The following is a 21,040-nucleotide window of genomic DNA, read 5'->3' on the forward strand; positions in this document are numbered from 1 at the left end:
CTCAGGCCGTGGCCCACATGCGGGTTGCCTTCCCTCTTTCCTCTCTGACTCTCGTAATCTCTCATCCATCGGCATCCAGCCTGAACCAAGGGTGACCAGCCTCCTCGAACTGCCCGGGACTGTGGAGCAGTCCCCCAGGATGCAGGGCTTTCAGTGCCGACACGGGCAGTGTTCTGGGCAAACCAGGACAAGTTGGTCACCCTACTGACACCTTTGTGTTCTTTGTCCTTTAGCACCCTGGCGGAATGAGCTTGCCATTCCTGTGGTTGCCTTTGCCAGGCCTCACTTGCCACCTGTGAGGGGAGCTCATGGTTGTTATGGGACTTTAACGAGTTCATATATGAGAAGTGCCTATTACCGTGTCTGGCACGTAGTAGATACTCAGTGATGTTAGCTGTGCTTGCTTCATTGACTTGAGTGAGAGTGAGATCTCTGAGATGCCCTGGCCTCCATGTGGTTCACAAATCCTCTGTGTGGTGACTGCTTGGTCATACCCCATGATGTGATGCTCACTTCCTCACATGGGAGCCTTTTCTTAATGACTGGTGCACCATTCCTGTACTGTCAGCTCTAAGGACCCATAGAGAATGGGACCCTCTTCTTGAAGACCTCCCCTGGACTCCTAAGGATTACTCACTTGTGTCCAGTCTGGGCCTTCTCCTCCCTGGGCGGGGTACCCCTCCCCTGGTGAGACCTGACTCCTAGCCATGTCCTTGCTGTGTCCTCTGGGTCAGCTGAGGATGCTTTTCTCTACTGCAGCCAGGTGTAGCAGGTATAGATGGTGCCCATCCTCTGAATTACACCTGAGATGAATTTCCTGAGAACAAAAGATGACTGGCCTCTGTCCCCAGAATCACAGGCTCTGAACTGCAAAGATCTAGAGGAATTTTTAGGCAAGGCCCTGGTTTCCCTTTGAGATACTCTGCATAGACTCCCCTTTCTCTGGCTCAGCCTACAGGCAGGTACCTATGTACTCCTTAACTCAAGGGGGCAGGATACTAGAATGGTTAGGACCCATGGCTTCCTGAACAGCCTAACTGTCCAAATCTTACTCCCCAGGGGTACCTGGGTGGCTCAGTTGGTTGAGTATCCCAGTCTTGATTTCGGCTCAGGTCATGATCTCATGTGAGATTTAGCCCCGTATCGGGCTCTGCAGTGACAGCATGGAGTCTACTTGGAATTCTCTCTCTCCTCTCTCTCTGCCCCTTCCCCACTCGCTCTCTCTGTCTCTCTCAAAATAAATAAATAAATGTAGATCTTACTCCCCTACTTTTAGCTGTATAACCTTGGCCAAGTCACTCAATTGCAGTGTCCTCATGTGTAGACAGGATAGTTCTTATGGCCTAGCGTGTGTGAAATAGTGAGTGGTACTATTTAGGGTTATTATTAGTCCCATCCCCCAAGGAATGGACATGAAGTATATGGCTCCTTGTGCACAGATGGGAAGATGACTGGGCGAGGTTGAGATCTGCTCCAGCATGTCTGGGACCTGGACCTCCATATGTTTGTCCCAGACACTATGGGGAACTGTTCCCAGGATCGTGGACCTATCCTCTCAGCAAGGATTGGAGTCCCCATGCAGCGTTAGTGGCTGGTGATGTGGCCTGGATGGGGCGGGCATGTTTGCACCAGCCACTGGTGGGCAGCTCTGAGGTCAGAGGATGGATGGAACATCCCTAAGAACAAAAAAGAGCCTAGGGAACCCAATGGGCACAGCACAGAGCACTGCCTGGCACACAGTAGGGCCATTTGGGAGAGGGAATGAAAACAGCAGTTGTAAATACATTCCAGGCCCTGGGCACCCTTCACATGTGGTGGCCATATGCTTCTGTGACTTAGGTTGGTTGGCCAGTGGAGGCTGCAGAGGCCTGTGTTACTTGAATTGGAGACTGGAAAGGGGGTGAGGTTGGGATAGTGTGTGGGTGGCCGGGGTGGGAGGAAGGAGGTTGTGGGGCTGGGGGTTTCTGGGCTGATGTACGTGGGGAAGACAGATGCTTTGAGGACCCTTGGAAATGACTTGAATGGCCTTGTGGCTTTATGTTGCCTCTGCATGCATCGTGAGCACTCTCTTACCACTGCGGGGGCTGGGGGTGCATTGCACAACTGACTCTTGGTGCCTCAGTCCTGAAAGTTCCATCTCATAGCTTTTTCTCCAATCCAGTACACAGTTTCTTTCTCTTATGGAGCTTGTTTCTCTTACTGATGAAAACTGGCTGCCCTCAGTCTATTCTTGAATTTGCCAGATTATTTTTTCCAATAAAAGCTATTTTTATAATAACTTCCTGTTTTAAAAGTAAATTATCACTGTGTATACTTGAAAAGTATTTTTATTTAAATATGTAGTGGTACTTTGCTTATTTTATATAAAACCAACAGCAGGACTGTAAGTAGCAATAAATTGCTCAAATCCTTTGTCACAGCTGTTGAGCATTCTGGTTATTATCCTTTTGATCTTATTTCCCAGGCATATGTACTTTTTTACCTAGTTTTATGCCTATGATAGTACACATAATTTTTTTTTTATTCTGCTTTTTAAAATGCTTTAACTTGAGGGGTGCCTGGGTGGCTCAGTTAAGTATCTGACTTCAGCTCAGGTCATGATCTCCTGATTTGTGAGCTCGAGCCCACATCTTGCTCTGTACCGACAGTGCAGAGCATTTTTGGGATTCTCTTTCTCTCCCTCTCTCTCTGTCCCTCCCCATTTAATGCTCTCTCTCTCTCTCTGAATAAATAAATACCTATTTTTAAAATGCTGTAACTTGAACTGTTAAACAAGAAAAACCATGAATGAGCATAGGTTGATAATACTATCTAAGAAGCTCTACCAACATTTGTGGAGGTAGGGAGGTTGGAATGCCAGAACTCCAAATAGAAGAATACAAGAGACTGAGCAGGACTTGCCACAAGGGAAATAAAAATGGTTAATTAACCATGAATGATAATCAGTCTCATTATTGAAAGAGTTGATTAAAGCAAGGGATGTTATTTCCCCTGTTCATATTAGCAAAGATTTTTTTTAATGATCCACTTACTTATTGGACAGAATATATATTAATTTGCATAAATACTCTGGAAAGCAGTTCGGCAATACATTTCAAGAACCATGTGTTTATTTGTTTACTAATTATGTTTTCCCCCTTGTGAACATCTTACATTCTTTTCTCATCTCTCTCTCTGGTGGTCTTACTTTTTTCAGTTGAATTGTATTGAGAATTTTAAATGATAAAGACAAATTTTTTAAATAAAGATAAAAAAATTTTTTTTTTGAGCGAGAGAGAGAGAGAGAGAGAGAGAGTAAGCGAGCTTGGTGGGGGGGAGGGGCAGAGACAGAGGGAGACACAGAATCTGAAGCAGGTTCCAGGCTCTGAGCTGTCAGCACGGGGCTGGACACAGGGCTCAAACCCGTGAACCATGAGATCATGACCTGAGCTGAAGTCGGACACTAAACTGACTGAGCCACCCAGGCGTCCCCTAAAGGTTTTTAAATTTATTTATGAAATCTCTACACCCAGCATAGGGCTTGAACTCATGACGCCAAGATTAAGAGTCATGTGCTCTTTCAACTGAGCCACCCAAGCGCCCCTAAAGATTACTCTTTATTCTACTTATAGATCCTTTTCACAGTCTGTCTGACTGTTAAGCATCCGGGTTTCTGTTCTGTATGTTTTATAAAGTTAGATTTGTTGATCTTTGTTATTCTTTTATGGCTCCTAGGTCTAGAAAATAGTCTCCACTTAAGAGGTTGTATAAAAAGTTCTGTTGAGGGGCGCCTAGGTGGCTTAGTCAGTTAAGCGTCCAACTTTCGCTTAGGTCATGATCTCGCAGTTCGTGGGTTCAAGCCCCGCGTCGGGCTCTGTGCTGACTGCCAGCTCAGAGCCTGGAGCCTGTTTCAGTCTGTGACTCCCTCTCTCTCTGACCCTCCCCTGCTCATGCTGTCTCTCTCTCTCTCTCTCTCCTAGAAATAAATAAAAACATCAAAAAAATAAAAGTTCTGTTGACTTCTGGCTTTTTTGTTCTTTGATTTCAAAAAATATTTCAAGTGTAATTCTCTCTAGAGTTTACTTTGATTTTTAGGTTAATTGAGAGTCTCTGTTTTGTTTCCCCAGAACTGTTCATTGGTTATTCTGATACCCGCTATTAATCCTCCCCTTCTCCAATTTATTTGTGAGGCCTTCTTTAGCACTTCTTAAATCATGACTTATTATTATGGACTACATTTTCCAGTCTATCTTCTTTCTGTAATCTATTTTTCTTTGTTTTTTTTTAAAAATAATTTTATTTAAATCCAAGTTAGTTAACATATAGTGTAATAGTGGTTTCAGGACCAGAATTTCGTGATTCATCCCTTACGTAGAACACCCAGTGCTTATCCCAACAAGTGCCCTACTTAATGCTCATCACCCATTTAGCCCAGGCCCAACCACCTCCCTGCCAGCAACCCTCAGTTTGTCTTCTGTATTTAAGAGTCTCTTATGGTTTGCCTCCCTCTCTGTTTTTATCTTATTTTTTCTTCCTAGCCCCTGTGTTCATCTGTTATATTTCTTAAATTCCACACATGAGTGAAATCATATGGTATTTGTCTTTCTCCGATTAACTTATTTCACTTAGTGTAATACGTTATGGTTCTATCCACATTGTTGCAAATGGCAAGATTTCATTAAAAAAATTTTTTTTTAATGTTTATTTAGTTTTGAGAGAAAGAGAGCACGAGCTGGGGAGGGACAGAGGGAGACACAGAATCTGAATCAGGCTTCAGACTCTGAGCTGTCAGCACAGAGGCTGATGTGGGGCTCAAACCCACAAACCACAAGATCATGACCTGAGCTGAAGTTGGATCCTTAACTGACTGAGCCACCCAGGCACTCCCTCATTCTTTTTCTTTTTTAATGTTTATTTTTGAGACAGAGAGAAGGGCAGAAGGACAGGTGGACAGAGGATCGAAGCCGTCTCTGTGCTGACAGCAGCAAGCCTGCTGTGAGGCTCAAACTCATGAATTGTTAGATCATGACCTGAGCTGTAGTTCGACTCTCAACAAACTGAGCCACCCAGGCGCCCCAAGATTTCATTCTTTTTCATCACCGAGTTATATTCCATTGTATATATACCACATTTTCTTTATCTCTTCATCAGTCGATGAATATTGGGACTCTTTCCATATCGAGCTATTGTTGATAGCCCTGCTATAAAGATTGGGGTGTATGTGCCTCTTCACATTAGCATTTTTGTATCCTTTGGATAAATACCTATTAGTACAATTGCTGGATCATAGGGTAGTTCTATTTTTAACTTTTTGAGCAAGCTCCATACTGTTTTCCAGAGTGGCTGCACCAGTTTGCATTCCCACCACCAGTACAAAAGGGATCCCCTTTCTCTGCATCCTCGCCAATATCTATTGTTGCCTGAGTTGTTAATGATAACCATTCTGACAGGTGTGAGGTGGTATCTCATTGTGGTTTTGATTTGTATTTCCCTGATGATAAGTGATGTTGAGCATCTTTTCATGTATCTGTTAGCCATCTGGATGTCTTTTTTAGAGAAGTGTTTGTTCATGTCTTTTGCCCATTTCTTCACTGGGCATTTGTTTTTTTGGTGTTGAGTTTAATAAGTTCTTTATAGATTTTGCGTACTAACCCTTTATCAGATATGTCATTTGCAAATACCTTCTCCCATTCCGTCGGTTGCCTTTTAGTTTTGTTGATTGTTTCCTTTGCTTTTTATCTTGATGAAGTCCCAATCGTTAATTTTTGCTTTTGTTTCCCTTGCGTCTGGATACATATCAAGGAAGAAGTTGCTCCGGCCAAGGTCACAGAGGTTGTTGCCTACTTTTTCCTTGAGGATTTTGATGGCTTCCTGTCTTATGTTTAGGCCTTTTGTCCATTTTGGATTTATTTTTGTGTATGGTATAAGGAGGTTATTGTCCTCAGTTTAATTATTGTAGCCTTATAATACTGGCTACCCTACCTTTTTATTTTTAGGGAGACTTACTTGTTTATTCCCCTTGCTGGAATTTAAAACCATTTCAAAAAATGGTTTTGTATTAAAAAAATTTTTTTAATGTTTATTTATTCTTGAGAGAGAGACAGAGCATGAGTGAGGGAAGGGCAGAGAGAGAGGGAGACACAGAACCTGAAGCAGGCTCCAGACTCTGAGCACAGAGCCCAATGTGGGGCTCAAACTCACAAGTCGTGAGAGCATGACCTGAGCCAAAGTTGGATGCTTAACCAACTGAGCCACCCAGGTCCCCCAAAAATGGTTTTGGATTTTAAAGTTAAAAAAATTTCTAACTTTTGAGTAGGAATTACAGAAAGCAATCTATAAACTGGTTTCTGAAAAAAAATCTCATTTCAGTTGTTGGTCATTAATGAGTATGTTCTGTATCTTCACATACAAATCAGTTTTTGAAGATATCTTTGTGAACTTTTCTACTTTTCTTAATATTGATCAGATATGTTTCCCATTCTGATTATATATTTTATATTATTATTGCTATTTGAAATAGGATCCTTAAAAATTATATTATTGCGAGCATATGGGAATATTACTGAATTTTGTGTTTTTATTTTGATGAGCCACTTCACCGAGGCCTTTTTAATTTGCATAGTCCGTCAGATGCCTCCTTTGGTTTTCTGAGGTGATGCAGCCATTTCCTGTACACATAATCATTCTGTTTCCAGTGTTTATGTTTTCTGTTTCTTTGGCCAGAACTTCCAAGACCAGATTCAGGGATACCGGTATGGGAAGGGAGCCTTACTTTGCTCTTCATTTTAAAGGGAGAGCTCTGACATTTTCCTTGATGTTGCGTCTAGCTTGAATGAGATCTGTTGCTTTTATCCCAAGAGGCTGTTGGATTTACAAGCACAACAGAGACTCCTTTCTAGCCCTCTGCACATCTGGCACGAAGCACTAGGGGCTCATTGTTTGTAAGTGTTTGCCCTTTCTAGAATTCCCAGCTTGCCCTGAGCTTCGCGCCTACAGAGCCAGTCCATTTCCAGACCTTGTTCTACCTCTACGGAAAGTCCGACTCCTGGGGCTTCATTCCTCCCTGGCGGGAGGCCTCATCTCTGCCAACCCTACCAGCTGACATAAGGGGCAGCGCCTGACACTGGATGGTGGCGGAGCTGGAGGCACCTGGCACAGCCCTGGACCAGGGGAGGCAGTGAAAGCACTTCTTAACAGGATGACCTACAGAAGACACCTGCAGATCCTCAGTCATCTGGACTTCTGCCCTTACCCCACCCGTCCCCTGTCTTTCCGCAGACCAGCTCAGTGAGGTCACCAGTACCTGCCTTGCCCTCCCAGCCTGCTGGGCACTGCTGGCCCTGTGCTCTGGAGGCCTTCCTGGTCCAGGGGGAAAGCGGACACAAAGAGAGGTTAACACAGTGCAGGAGGAAGAGGTCGCTTTCATGCTCTGTGAGGCTCAGAGGCTGGAGCAACTAACTGCTTAGGGCAGTCAGAGAAGGCTTTTTAGAGGAGGTGACATTTGAGCTGCTCTTAGCATGAGAGTAGAAAGTCTGTGAGGCAGATAAGGGAGAGGGCTTCAGTTATGATAATTTTGATAGACTTTGCATTACTGTTCAGGATGGGATCTGTAAAAACTATAATTTATTGTTGGCATGTAGGAATATTAATTGAATTTTGCATATTTATTTTGGAGCAATCTTTAAAAATTTTTTTTCAATGTTTATTTATTTTGGGGAGAGAGAGACAGAGTGTGAGTGGGGGAGGGACAGAGAAAGAAGGAGACACAGAATCTGAAGACAGGCTCCAGGCTCTGAGCTGTCAGCACAGAGCCTGACGTGGGGCCCAAACCCACGAACCACGAGATTATGACCTGAGCCAAAGTCAGATGCTCAACCGACTGAGCCCCCTAAGTGCCCCTTGGAGCAATCTTTAAAAGCTTAGGGGTCTGGGAGAGTCCAGCCTCTTTGGGGGCAAGACAAGAGTGCAGAGAGATGGGACAGTGCTGTCTGAGTCGGTTAGGGCCCCTGGGGTTCAAGGGTTAGAGGGAGATCCCCAGTAATGGAGGTGATCCAAGATTTCCGAAGAGGTGGGATAGGGGCTGGACTTGAAGCATCAAGATTTGGCTGGAGGAAGGGGAGGGTAAAGTGAGGGAGGCACAGAGAAACAGCGTTCCCCCTGTGCACCTGCCTGGTACTTTGTCACCACGTTTAGTACTTTTTATACTGAATTTTCCTGAGAGCTCTGCCAGGTAGATGATAATACCCCTGTTCCACAGATGAGGAAACTGAGGCTCAGGGGATTTAAGTGACTTAGATGAGCTGGAGAGCCTAATTTCTGAGCTTCTATGCTTTTAGTGCCTCTCTTTTCTAATGTATGTTCATAAAAAATTGTTTTGTTGAGAAAGAGCTCGCACACCATACAGTTCACCCACTTAAAGTGTACAATTCAGTGGCTCTTGTATATTCACAGAGTCGTGCATTACAAGCCGTCATTACAATCCAGGTTTAGAGCCCCCACCCCTTAGTTGCCACCCCCCAAGACCCCCAGCCCTAGGCAACTACTACTCTCCTTTTTGTGTCTGTACATTAGCCTGTTCCAGATAGTTCATGTCAGTGTCCTCATAAAACATGCAATCATTTGTGATTGCTTCTTTCACTTAGCTAATGTTTTCAGGGTTTATCCATGCTGTAGTGTATATGGGTACTTTGCTTCTTTTTATTGCCAAACAGTATTCTTTTTCTGGATGATACCACGTTTAGCTTCTCCATTCATCTGTTGATGGGCATTTAGGCTGTATGCACTTTAGAGGTATTGTAAATAATGCTGCGGTGAACATTCCCGTATGATGTGTTTCATGTGGATGTGTGTTTTCTTTTTTTTTTTTTAATGTTTTATTTATTTCTGAGAGAGAGAGAGAGAGACAGCGTGAGTAGGGGAGGGTCAGAGAGAGAGAGAGGGAGACACAGAATCTGAAACAGGCTCCAGGCTCTGAGCTAGCTGTCAGCACAGAACCTGATGCGGGGCTTGAACCCATGAACCGTGAGATCATGACCTGAGCCGAAGTCGGATGCTTAACCGACTGAGCCACCCAGGTGCCCCTCGTGTGGACTATGTTTTCATTTCTCTCCTGTGCATACCTAGGAGTGGAATGCTGGCTGGGTCATGCGGTAATAAGTCCAGGCTTAAGCATTTAGGAAACTGCCAGACAGTTCTCCGCAGCGGCTTCCTGGCTGCCTCTTGTGCGGGCTTGCCTTCGGAGTGACAGGGCTGGGAGGAGGGTTAGACCACAAAGCCTTTGTGAAGCGCCTGTTTTCAAAGTACAGTGTTAGAATGAAGTGTGAAGATGGCTGCCTCCTTTGGTGATTCCAGAGGACGGGTTCTTGCAGGAGCTCAAGGACGCTGCCTTGAGTGCTGGTCGTGAGGGGCTTCTGCACTTGAGCTGGTCGTGGGCTTCTCCTTCTGCACCTGAGCTCATAGGCCGTGCTATGACACAAGGTGCTGGAATAAACCCAAAGGCTCAGGATGTGAGAGAGGGAGAAGTGTGACCCATGGTGACAAAGGCTCTTGGAAGAGAGAGGGTTTTGAGCCTGGCACAGGGGAGATGAGTGAGAGGAAAGGAGGTGGGGAGGAGAGGCAGGGTCGGGGCCTTGTGGTTTAGGGCAAGTTCCTGCGCAGCTATGGCCAACTGTGCCCTGTCCTTATTCTTTGGCTGCAGATTTGGCCGAGTGCAAGCTGGTTTCTTTCCCCATTGGCATCTACAAGGTCCTGCGGAATGTCACCGACCAGATCCACCTCATCACGCTGGCCAACAACGAGCTCAAGTCCCTCACCAGCAAGTTTATGACCACGTTCTGTCAGCTCCGAGGTAGGCCCCGGTCAGCCAGACAGGAAATCATTCCCTGGGGGAGGCTTCGAGGACGGACCTGTGCCCCCCCTGCAGCCTGGAAGCCTTTCAGTCTCACTCCTCCCTCTAGCTGGCTGTGAGTCAGACTGACTGACGGTGAAGGGTGTGGGTCCAGTGGAGTGTTTGGGGTCCTGAGGCCCACAAGTAGCTGTTTCTCAGTAGACTTGAATGAGCCCGTCCCCCTCCCCAGCCTAGCACTGCTTTCTCAGTTTAGGAGTGACAGATGCCAGGGACGTTGGTGTTTGCTGGGCCCACCCAGCGCAGTGGACACGGGTACCTGGAGGCGACGGGCAGGAGACCGGCAGGTGGGCACGGCAGATTCTCTGGAAGTGACTCCTCCAGGCAGGCTGGCAGGATGCAGCGCCCGCCTCCCTCTCCATGGAGCAGCCCCTCTGTCCTTTTGCGAGAATCCCCTGCTCAGTGAGCCATGGGTGGGCGAGCTGATTCCTGCCTTCCGGAATTCTGTCTGACAGGGGCATGAAATAGGTCTAAGGGCCCGTTTAGAGAAATCAATAGGTCAGATTCTGATGGAGTGGGAGGGACTTGAGCAAGCATACCGCCCACGGCTGATTAGGGGCCTTCTAGAGGATGCAGGGGCCTTGGGCAGAGCTCGGAGGGAAGAGGGAGGAATGAACCGGCCAGCGGGTCCCAGGGACAAAAAGCAGCTTGTAGAGTGCTCAGAGGAAGCTGTAGGCAGGACGTGGAAAAGCCACCAGCTGGGTCCAGCGCAAGGTCTGTGTGCTCGATCCTGAGTGAAGCTCACCGGGCTCGCTGCATTTGTGCCTAAACAGTGTGGGGGAGGGGGGTTCTAGGGCAGGACGTGGTTCCCCAGAGGCACTGCGGGCACCTTTAACCAGGCTGTCCCATCCTTCCTTTTCTGGTGGCTGCTTCCCTGCACAGATGCAATGGGCCCTCACAGCCAGCAGGCCCCAGTGGCTGCGGCGGTCAGCCCTGGCTGAAATCAGAGTCATCTGAGGAACTTTTCTACAAACACAGTTGCCTTGGCCCTGCCCCCAGAACGATTGGATCAGAATGTCTGCATATGGCCTGGGCCTTGTACACATCTTTTGAAACTTACAGCACTCATTCTGAAGTGGCAGCAGCCAAAGTGGAGGCCACGGGTCAGGAGTTATACCTGCCACTGCCTGAGGGACTAGCAGGCGAGCCGTGCGTGTCTTGGTTTAGGAATGGTGGGGACTGTGGCACACATGCCCCTCTCCGTTGCTGCTAGGGCTGCCGTGGGTGGGGATGCTCGGTTTCGTTCAGTACAAGCCAGAAATAGGGGTTTTGTGTGAATTTTTACCAATTTTCCTGGAATATGGAAGCCGATAAAACACCCTTGCACAGTAGATTTTGCCCATGGCCCATCACTCGGAAGAATCTCCCATAGTGTATTAGAGCTGTCTCTCTCTGCCATCTCATTCCGTGGATGGAAAAGGAAGGTCAGGGAGACTGAGGCTTGTCAGAGACCTCGCCACAGCACCCCCTTGCAGGCCAAGGTTGCCCTCTCAGGCCTCGTGCATTAGCCCAAGGGTCCCCTGGAGATGTTTGCTTCGCGGAGGGTGGAAAGATAAAAAATAGGTGGTGGGGGTTGGCTGGGACCTCCAGGAAGGGAAGTCATGAGGATGCTTCCTTCAGGTAAGAAGAGGTTCATTGTGCTTTCCTTCCTTGAACGTCCTCCCGAGCACCTGTCATATTCCAGACCTGTGTCTGGAGGCTGGGTGACCAGCTCTCTCCCGGAAGGAGCCCAGGGTCACAGAACAGACTTGTCTGCCACACCAAGTTCTGTGATGCTGGCGTGCCCCACATGCTGGGAGCAATGGGAAGAAACCTTAATTCTTCCTGCGAGTGGCATGGCAGTGGGTGGGAAGCAGGGGCTTTCAAAGGACTTGACATTGGACAGCGCCTTGTTGGGTGAATCAAGAAGCCCTCTCCAGGGGCCACAGTGACACATGCCAGAGAAATGTGCCCAGAGCCCACTGTGTTTGCATCTTAGCTGTGGAAATATACTTATCATAAGATACCCTTCTGGTCAGAAGTCTGTTGTAGGATGCAGCTTGAACCCCCTCCGTGTGCTTGGCAGCTGCTAACTCCCCCACACCACCCTCGATTACAAAGGAAAAGCTGTGATGTGCCTAGTAATTGCATTTCACAGAATTGGCAGAGCTGGTGACCAGGGGCAGGGAGGGGCTGGAGCCGAGAGCAGCGCCCGGCTCCCAGCTCCCTAAGACATGCTCTAGGCCTGGCCTTATTATCATTTCTCTTTCAAATAGAAAAACTGTCTCCTTTTATGTGTGCAGGGGAAGCTGGAATAGGCTTTGCTGAGCCCTCCCAGGCCTGCCGGCTTCCTCTTCCCTGTTTGTGGCTCTTGGGAGAGGAGGTGGGCTGCCTTGGTGCAGGGGAGAAAGCCATCTGCTCCCTCCCTCCCTGCAACACCATCTCCTGTGGGAGCCCCAGGGACTGTCTTCTGCTGGGCTCATAGCCTCCTCGGGGTTGCATCCCCTTGATGTCCTGCACCCATTTTATAGGAGGAAAGAGCAAAACCTGAGAAAGCCAAAGGGCAGGTGCACCCTGTGGAGTGGGTTTTGTGGTCAGACTCTGACTCTTCTGTCCCCTCTTCTCCGACGTACCTTTCTCCCCACTTCCTCCTCATTCAAACCATTCTGCTCCTTTTATTGACTGTGTCCGAGGTCTTCCAGGCCGCAGGTGCACGAGACACACCTGTGGAAATCCACAAAGAGCACCCAGATGAGACGCAGAGCTGTTTATTGAGACCCGGCTCCTGCCGGGAGAGTGAGCAGCTGGCAGCCGCATCTGGCAGAGACTCAATGGCAGCCGAGGGGCAGCAAGGCTTTGTAGAGGATAAAAGCGGAAGCTGGAGGCAGGCCAGCTTGCAGGGGGCATCCGACATGATTGGGTAGGCCACGTTTCGACTTCCTGGAGTTTGCCTTACGTTGGAAATTGGAACAAAAATCAGGGAAGCTGTCAGTAATCGAGTCCTGACCATTCGGGGCCGATTGGAACGGGAGTGTTACTTGGCTTCCTGGGCCGTCACAAGGGACAGCAGTCTGACTCCCTGCAAGTCTGACCCGGAGCAGAGCAGCCCCCTTGGCTGGTCACCACGGCTAGTGGGCTGGCTCCCTGGGCAGGGCGCTGCAGGGTGTGGGCCAGACTTGTGTGTTGATGTTTGGCCTGGCCGTTGTCTGCGTGTGTATTCAGTCGCTCACACAGCCCGCCTTTGAACTCAGCTCAGCCGTTCCCCAGGAGCACCTGTTGTGGCCTGCCTGCGGGCACCAGCTGGTGAGTGAGAGCCCAAGGGTCCAGAGTCACTGGGCGCTGAGCCTTCACGGTTCCACACGTGTCGTATCAGTTCCCCCTGCGAGCACCCGCCATTGAGGCTGGGGTGAGACGACAGAGACCCAGATGTGGTTCTCGGGGTGCTCCCCGTCTCTGGGGGCAGGCATGCGTACGCATGGACAGCCACGTTAACGCGTGAGGGGTGACGCAGCACACATTTCTTCGAAGCCTGGCGGGCCGAGGGGCCATGAGTGAGTCCTGCTTTGGGTGGGTGGGTGTGTCGGTTTGTGGGGGTCGCCACGACGGCGCACCGTGGCCTGGGATGCTCACGTTGACTTCTCACAGTTCTGGAGGTTTGGTGTCTTCCGAGGCCGGCCACTCGGCTTGCCGGTGGCCGCGTTCTTACTGTGTCCCCACCCGGCCTTCCTGTGTGCACGTTTTCCTGGGTCTCTCTGTGTGTCCTGACGTCCTCTTCTAAGGACACCAAGCAGATTGATTAGGGCCACCTAACAGCCCGAAATACTGGGGAGTCAGAAACTTCCAGAGGAAATGGCTTGAAGGGGTCACTGGGCAGAAGGAAAAGGGGGAATTCCCAAGACATCCTTTAAGAAGATGGGAGGTGTGTTTGGGAGATGGACTAAAAACAGTACAAGACGGAACATTACAGAGCAGAGGATATGGTGCATCACCAGTGAGCGAGCGGTCCTCAGAGAGTCCGTCAAGAAGGAGCCGGTGCAGGTGACCCAAAAGCAGTGGGAGATGGGGGCCGGGGGTGTCTCCCTGTGCTTACCGCTTTGCCTCGGCCCGCTGGCTTCCTTTCCTTCAGTGGATGACACTGAGTGGGTGAAGGAGGAGAGAAGGCGGCATCCTAAACCACACAGGGAGAGCAGGGCAGACGCTGCAGTGGTCCCTTGGATGCCTTGGTTTTAGTTGGGGGTCAGGCAGATCTCTGTTGGGCACACATCCGGTGCCCTTTACACAGCCCAACGCTGGGGGCATGGGGCCTGGGAGGGTCCATCTCACCCGAGTCATTCACAGAGGGCAGCTCCCCGTTGCTGGTGATCAGAGGAGTTCCTACCTGATACCAAGGCGGTAAGGAGATTGTGGCCTTCGCATCCATTTTCGTCTTCAGTCCTCAAGGATGTCTGTCTCGTGGGGTTACCTGGCCAAGCTCAGCGGGGCAAAGGCCAAGACTATGCACATGCTGTGGGCAGTGGGTCAGCCCCCCAAGCAGAGAACTAAAGGAATCCCAAGTATTATGGAGCTTTAGTATCCTTAGGCTAGAATAGGATGGGATAGAGAGAGGATTACCAAGGCCAGTGTTTTAAGGCTCTTGGGCTCTACTACGAGGTCATCGAGCCCTGATGTCACCCTGAGCCTAGGACCCACCAGGTGAGGAACAGCCTGCCTTGTGATCAGGCTGAACCAGGACCTGCAAGATCAAAGGCTGAGCTGTCAGATGTTCAAAGCATAGACGCCCAGACCTGGGGCATGATGTTTTCTGTTTCCCTCTGGGTCCGCTCTCCATGCTGATCCTACCCTCTCTCACCCTCTGGCTGTGGTCGGGTGTGGCCAGTGGGGAGCCCCCCAGCAGATCAGGGGAAGAGAGAGGAGCAGCTCAGTGAATGTATTCCCCTGGCACCTCCCCATGAGGTCCACCTCGGGCTGGCTGTGCTTGTCGTCCCGAGGTCCCTTCTCTGCAGGCAGTCTCTGCATGACTGTCTTGCCGGTGACAGCTCCTTGCTCTTACCCCGGGGTCCTGCACGGCCCCTTGAGGTTTCCCTACCATGTCTTGTACCTTTGTAAACAGTTTGTTGCAAATAAAGCCTCCTTGGTTATCCTAACTTGAATGTGCCATCTGTTTCTGGTTGGTGCCCTCATTGCCACTTATTTGCTCTGTCACCACGGACAGGTTGTTTAACTGCTCCGTGCCTCAGTTTCCCCCTTGGTATGGCAGACTCATACTGGTAAAGCCTCTACCTCATAAGGGTCCCACGAAGATTGAATGAGTTAGTGCATGCACGGCCCTGGGAGCCACTGCATCCCCAGCAGTATCCAACATAGTCCTGGCACGCGGCCAGAGGTGTCAAAACTACACACAGAGTGGGCGAGTGAATGACTTCTCGCCACACGGTCAGCCGATAATGACCTCCCACAGATGTCGCATGCCCCAGTTCTTGCCACCTGTGATTATGTTCCCTTACACGGCAAAAGAGGCCGTGCAGATGTGAATACGTTGAGGATCTTGACAGCCCTGGATTAAGCAGCGGGGGGGTCCTCACAGGGTCTTCATGAGGAGGCAGGAGGGCTAGAGAAGTGGAGGTGGTGGGAGACGCAGAGCCTGGAGTGATGCAGCCGCAGGCACGGAAAGGCTGAGGCATGGACTCTCCCCCTAGACCCTGCAGACGGGACACAGCTCCCGGCTTGACTTTAGTCCTCTGGGACCATCCGGGCCCTCTGACCTCGAGAGCTGGGAGATGAATCACTTGCGTTGTTTCAAGCCACCACATTGGCAGTAATTTGTTACAGCAGCAATAGGGAACCAATACGCACCAGAAGAGTTGGGGTGGGGGGTGGGGGTTTCTGCCTTGGTATCCCCACCTTGCTTGCTTATCCTGCTCTCCCACGTGACCTCACAGTGGAGCCAGGGGGTGCCCCACGAGAGAAACCTTCTCCAAAGAGCCACCACGCCTGCTTTTCTCAGCTGCCTTATTTCCCTGGGCGCCTGCAGCTTCAGTTCCTCCTGTGGCACACAGGTGGCGTGCAGGCGGAGCTCCAAACGACACTCCGTAGGTCTTGTTCAGAACCCGAGTAGGGGCTGCCACCCCCGCTGCTGTGAAAGAGGAGGCTGGAGGGCCCCTGTGGGGCGAACCTGAGGCCCGCTTCCCTGCGCAGAGCAGGCCTGGGGCACTCGCGGGACGTGGCCACCTCTCCTTGGGCCGTCCAGGCAAGCATGTGCCGCTCCATGAACTGGTGGCGGCAGAAGAGTGGTTTCTTGGCTCTGTACCACGTGTCAGAGCACCCCACAGTGTGTTGGTTTAAAACAACAAGGCGCTATTTCCTTCAGCTCCGTGGGTGGGCTGGTCTCTGTTGGCAGTTCTACCGAGGTCCCTCGCCCTTCAGGGCCTCGCTCCCTGTGGCCTCTAGCCTGCTTGGACTTCCTCACAGTGGCTGGGCTCCCAAGAGGAAGTTAGTGGCTGGTGCCGAGCTTGATGTCTGACTTTGGACATCCCTGAATGTCACTTCTGGTGTATTCCATTCATCAGAGCAGTTGCAGGGCCAGCCCAGACTCAAGAGGTGGGAACTAGTCCGCCTTGTGATGGGGGTTGCCACCAAGTCTCAGCCCAAAAGGCCTATGGCCATCTGTGGATGGCTTTCATCATTTATTAGCCTGACCTCCCATGGATATGTCACTTCTGTCATTATTTGCTCAGTCATTTATGGCTGCTCTTTGCCAGCCACTGTGCTAAGAATCATGAGGAACTACTAGGCCCTGGCATTTCCCAGCTGTGTGACCTTGGGCAAATTATTGAACCACTCTGAGCTTTCACTTTCTCATCCTAAGATGGGCATAATAGTGATACTTCGTGGGAAATGTATAAATCTCATAGGCTGTTAATTTGTTCACTTCGTTTATAAGTCCTTATAAACCAAACTGTGTCCTTTTTTCCTGGCAAGTGACAATAAATATATAAAATACGTTCCCTTTGGAGGGTTCTTAGGGGTACCCTGCAGAGGGGTATTTGTGCCACACAAGCAGGAGAATGTCTCATCCTGCTCCGTGCCAACCCAGGAAGCCAGCAGACCCGGGACGTGGTCAGCAGCTCAGCACAGGCTCTGATGCCTGCTGCCACTGGGCTCCAGCGAAGATCTCCCTCTCCCCGTGTGACAGAGGCTTTGTCACACCCCGTCATTCCCCTGTTCCAAGCCCTGCTTCACTCCTGAATCTGAGATTTAAGAGTTTCTATCCCTCCTCTGTCCTTCCTGCTTCTTGTACGTTTCTCTAGTTCTAAAACTCCAAGGCTTCATTTGAGGCACCTGCTATTTGTTTTGAATGGGCCGTGGATGCACACAGTAAGTGCTCCAGGGCTCAGAGAGGGAAATAGGGAAACAAATTCGCCTCTCATCCCCCGATGCCCATTTCCTCTACCCAGAGCAGCTGCAGTTACCAGTTCTAGAGAGATCCTCTGCGAGTGTGAAGATACATGTATTTCATGGTATACTTACAGTATACCTCCACGGACAGGCGCTGGTAAAGCACTTTGCAAGTATAAGATTATTTAAATCTTGGGGTGCCTGGGTGCCTCCATTGGTTAAGCCTCTGACTCTTGATTTCAGCTCAGGTCATTATCTCACGGTTCGTGAGTTCGAGCCTCACATCGGGCTCTGCACCGAGAATGGGGAGCCTGCTTGAGATTCTCTCTCTCCCTCTCTCTCTGTCCCTCCCCTGCTTGCGCCTTCTCTCTCTCTCTAGTAAAAAACTTTAAATAAGTAAGCAAATAAATGAATAAATAAAATAAAATAATTTAAATCTTTACAGCGCCACAAGGTCAGTAGTGTTATCAGCTCTTTGTTTCAGATGAGGAACCCTGAGGCAGAGAGGATTTAAATAACTTGCCTGCAGCCACGCAGCAAGGCAGGAGGGATCAGGACTGCAGTCCACCTCCTCATCTCCTTGGCGAAGCTCCTGGGAGGTTGTGCGCATCGTATTGCAACCTGTCTTTATCTCGTAGCAACTATGTTAGAAAGTGGTCCATGTCAGTACAGTGAGAGCCACCTTGTTCTTTTTATGCGGCAGAGGGTGAGCACTTTGCTTTAGTTACTTCCAGACCTGGTTAGAGTTTTCTCACCCCTTCCTTCCCTCCACCCATTTGGATGTGGCTTTTGGAAACTTGACTCTTGTCTCCTCGCCCCTCTGCCCGCTGTGGACAGTGGCTGTCTGTGCTGAGCACGGACCAACTGAAGGACACCTACTGCCTCACCCCAACAGCTGACTGCCCTGCAGGGGGGCCTCATCGGCAACAGGCAACATGATTGCTCACTGATGCAGGGTCACGGCCAAGGTGCTGCTAGTCCTCGATGGGCACGTGTTTTTGGAGCTGGCACATTCCCTCGCTGCCTGGCTACATAATTATTACAGGGCTGCCTCATCTGTCCTTGAATGGAATCAGCAGGCTTCCTCTCTCTGCTGGGGTCAGTGTAAGGCCTCTGAGTCACACTTGGCAGTTGTCCAAGCTACGGATGGTGCGGAAGTAATAAGAAGAACTCGGGGCAGGAGAGATCCATTAAACAGACACCGGAAACCGCAGTTCACTAGGGATAATAAATAAGGGAATGTCGTGATGGGCTGTTCTCAGGCCGTGGACAGTCTCAGGAGCCAATTGGAATAAGGTCTTCTCCCAGGGCCCCCGTCCGTTTTGGGGGCCCGGGTTGTTTGACTCTGAACCCTGATGTAAGAGAGCAGAAAGAAGCATGTGGAGTCCCGTTAACGCAGCCCCCTGGGACCAGAGGACCTCAGCCCTCTCTGTCCAAGAGAGAGGCTGGCGGGGCCTGGGCATTGTGACACCACCATGAAAAAGAGTGTATCATGGCCCCAGGGCGGAGAAGCAAAGCCACCTGTGGCTGCAGCTATGATATTTTTTGAAGCTTAGCACACTCGCCGGTCAGGTGGCTGGGGCTCTTGTCCACACTTCTGTTCTTCCTTTGAAGTGGAGACAGCGAGGAAGCCTCAGGTGCCGAGGGCAGGGCGACATAAAGTCCCGGGAGTTTGCCAGGACTGGGACTTGATAGGTGTGCTGGATTTGATCCCAAGAAGCCTGTTTTCTTGGTCCTCCTGTGGTGACGGGGGCCTGGAAGCTGCTCCACAGTTTGGTTCCAAGCTACCAAGTCTTTTATGAACAACATTGCACTCATAAATTTGACATAAACTCTCGAGGCCCAGAGGATTTCACTGGAGCATTCTGTCAGACTCTTAAACAAGAATTAACATCAGTTGTACATAGTCTCTGCCAGAAAATAGAAGAGAGGGCCATGCTTTCCACCCCATGCTGTGAAGTACTTTGAGGCCAAATTTAGATAAAGGCAGCGTGAGGAAAACCATAGCCAATGACTCGTGAACTGAGACACAAAAATGTTCAGCAAAGTATTAGTGGTCAAACAGGTCAGCAGACACAAGAATTGTATGCCACACCCAAGTGGGATTTGTTAATTTTTCCAGATGTGCAGGTTCGGCTCAACATGTGAAAAATCCATCAGTGTTTTCCATCCTATCAAAGGCTAACGAAGAAGGATCCTATGATCTCTCTGTTGACAAAGAGAAAGCACTTGACCAACGAGGAAGCCAAAAGCACCTCAAGGTGGTAAAGAACATCTGTAAACGTCCTGTCAGACTTGCTAATGAAATGTTTGTTTTCCCTGTACATTTGAAAACAAGGCCAGGATGTCTTCCCTCATCCTGAAATTCTCAACTACTGCAGCAAGACAAGGAAAGGAAATAAAAACATAAGTTGGAGATGAAGAAATAAAACTGCCCCTGTTTGCAGACAACATGATGGTCTGCGTAGAAAACTCCACGGAATCTACAAAAGCAAAACCAAAACCGTCGTAGAACCCATAAATGAGTTCAGCAAGTTCCCAGGGATACAGACCACCCACTCATTCCCAAGATGCTTTCCTTGGCTCCTGCCTCATGTAGGGTGAGCCCCTTCCCGAAGCCACAGGCCCTGCCTCCCCTGGTTTCGGCCTCACGTCTACCACTTTTCTCCTTGCAGTCTTCACTCTCAGAGCACTGACCCCTTTTCTGTTCCTCGGACGTGTCCAGATCTTTCCTACCTCGGGGCCTTTGTGTTTGTTATTCCTGATAGCTTCCCCCTGGCCTCTTTACACACTGGTTTCTTCTCATTCTTCATTCTGGTCACACATGCCTTCCTAGCAATCTGAAATCATCTGATTTCTTTGTCTTTGTTCATTACTCCCTGCCCCCCCCCCCCCTCCAGTTGGTGTGTCAGCTTGTTGAAGGAAGGAACTAGTGTTGGCCGGGACTTACCCCACAATTGCACAGGAGCTGCCACATGGGAGGTGCTGAATGAGTGAGTGAAGGCTGTCTTCGTATCGCTGTGTCTCAGTGACTTTCTCATAAGTCATGTGTCCCACCCAGCTGCATCCACCTTCTCTTTTATTTTCCCTTTCCATTTCTGCTTCAAAGTTCGCTTTCAATTTTGTTTCTCATAAAGGCCCCATAATCCAAGAATTAAGTCCCATGGGATTGTACCTCCCTCACAGAAATTCCATTTATTGCGTGCTTTTACTTTTCAAAGACTATCCTTTTAATGTTAAAGTGCTGGGTTGAGTGTCTAAGGGGGGCTTAGTGAACATCTGTGTCATGCAGCACCTCCTCTCAGCCCTGCTGCAGACGGGCAGGGAGGACCTCAAGGGGCCGTCCGGAGAGAGGGTGGGCCCATGGACACAGGAGGAGGTCAACTAGAACCAGCCCCTACTGCTTCTCACCCCCTTCCCTCACTCACCGCTGCATAAGCAAGGGTTTGCTGAGTATCCTGAGAACAGGTGGTGTGGAGATTTAGGTCGCCACACTGGAAAAAGCTGGGTGCATGAATGGCCTGTGTCTCTTGGGGAGTCTGGCTGGGGTTTGAGCCCTGCTACTGGGAGTTGGGAGAGGAAAGTCAAATATCTGCTGGGGAGAGGTTGGGGTTTGGCCTTGGACAAGGTATTTCATCTCTCTGTGAACTGGGGGTAATAAGTTATGATAAAATTAAAATGATGATTGCCTATAAACCCTTAGAACAAGTGCCTGGAACATAGTAGTTCTCCACAGATGTTAGCTACCATTATTCATTTCTGTTATAAGCCCCCTACAGGAAG

At 49.6% G+C, this 21,040-nt stretch overlaps 1 protein-coding gene across 1 annotated transcript in view; it reads left to right on the top strand.

Annotated features, from left to right (window-relative positions):
* The window catches only part of LRRC20 (leucine rich repeat containing 20), an 87,343-nt gene that overhangs the window by 33,047 nt on the left and 33,256 nt on the right, over window positions 1–21,040 (top strand). Inside the window, exon 3 of the mRNA XM_039233307.1 lies at window positions 9,677–9,826. Coding sequence (XP_039089238.1) covers window positions 9,677–9,826 — 150 coding nt within the window. The remainder of the gene's footprint in view (window positions 1–9,676; window positions 9,827–21,040) is intronic.

This window comes from Hyaena hyaena, unplaced genomic scaffold (genome assembly GCF_003009895.1).
Source record: "Hyaena hyaena isolate Hyena2069 unplaced genomic scaffold, ASM300989v1 scaffold_73, whole genome shotgun sequence".
NCBI lineage: Eukaryota > Metazoa > Chordata > Mammalia > Carnivora > Hyaenidae > Hyaena > Hyaena hyaena.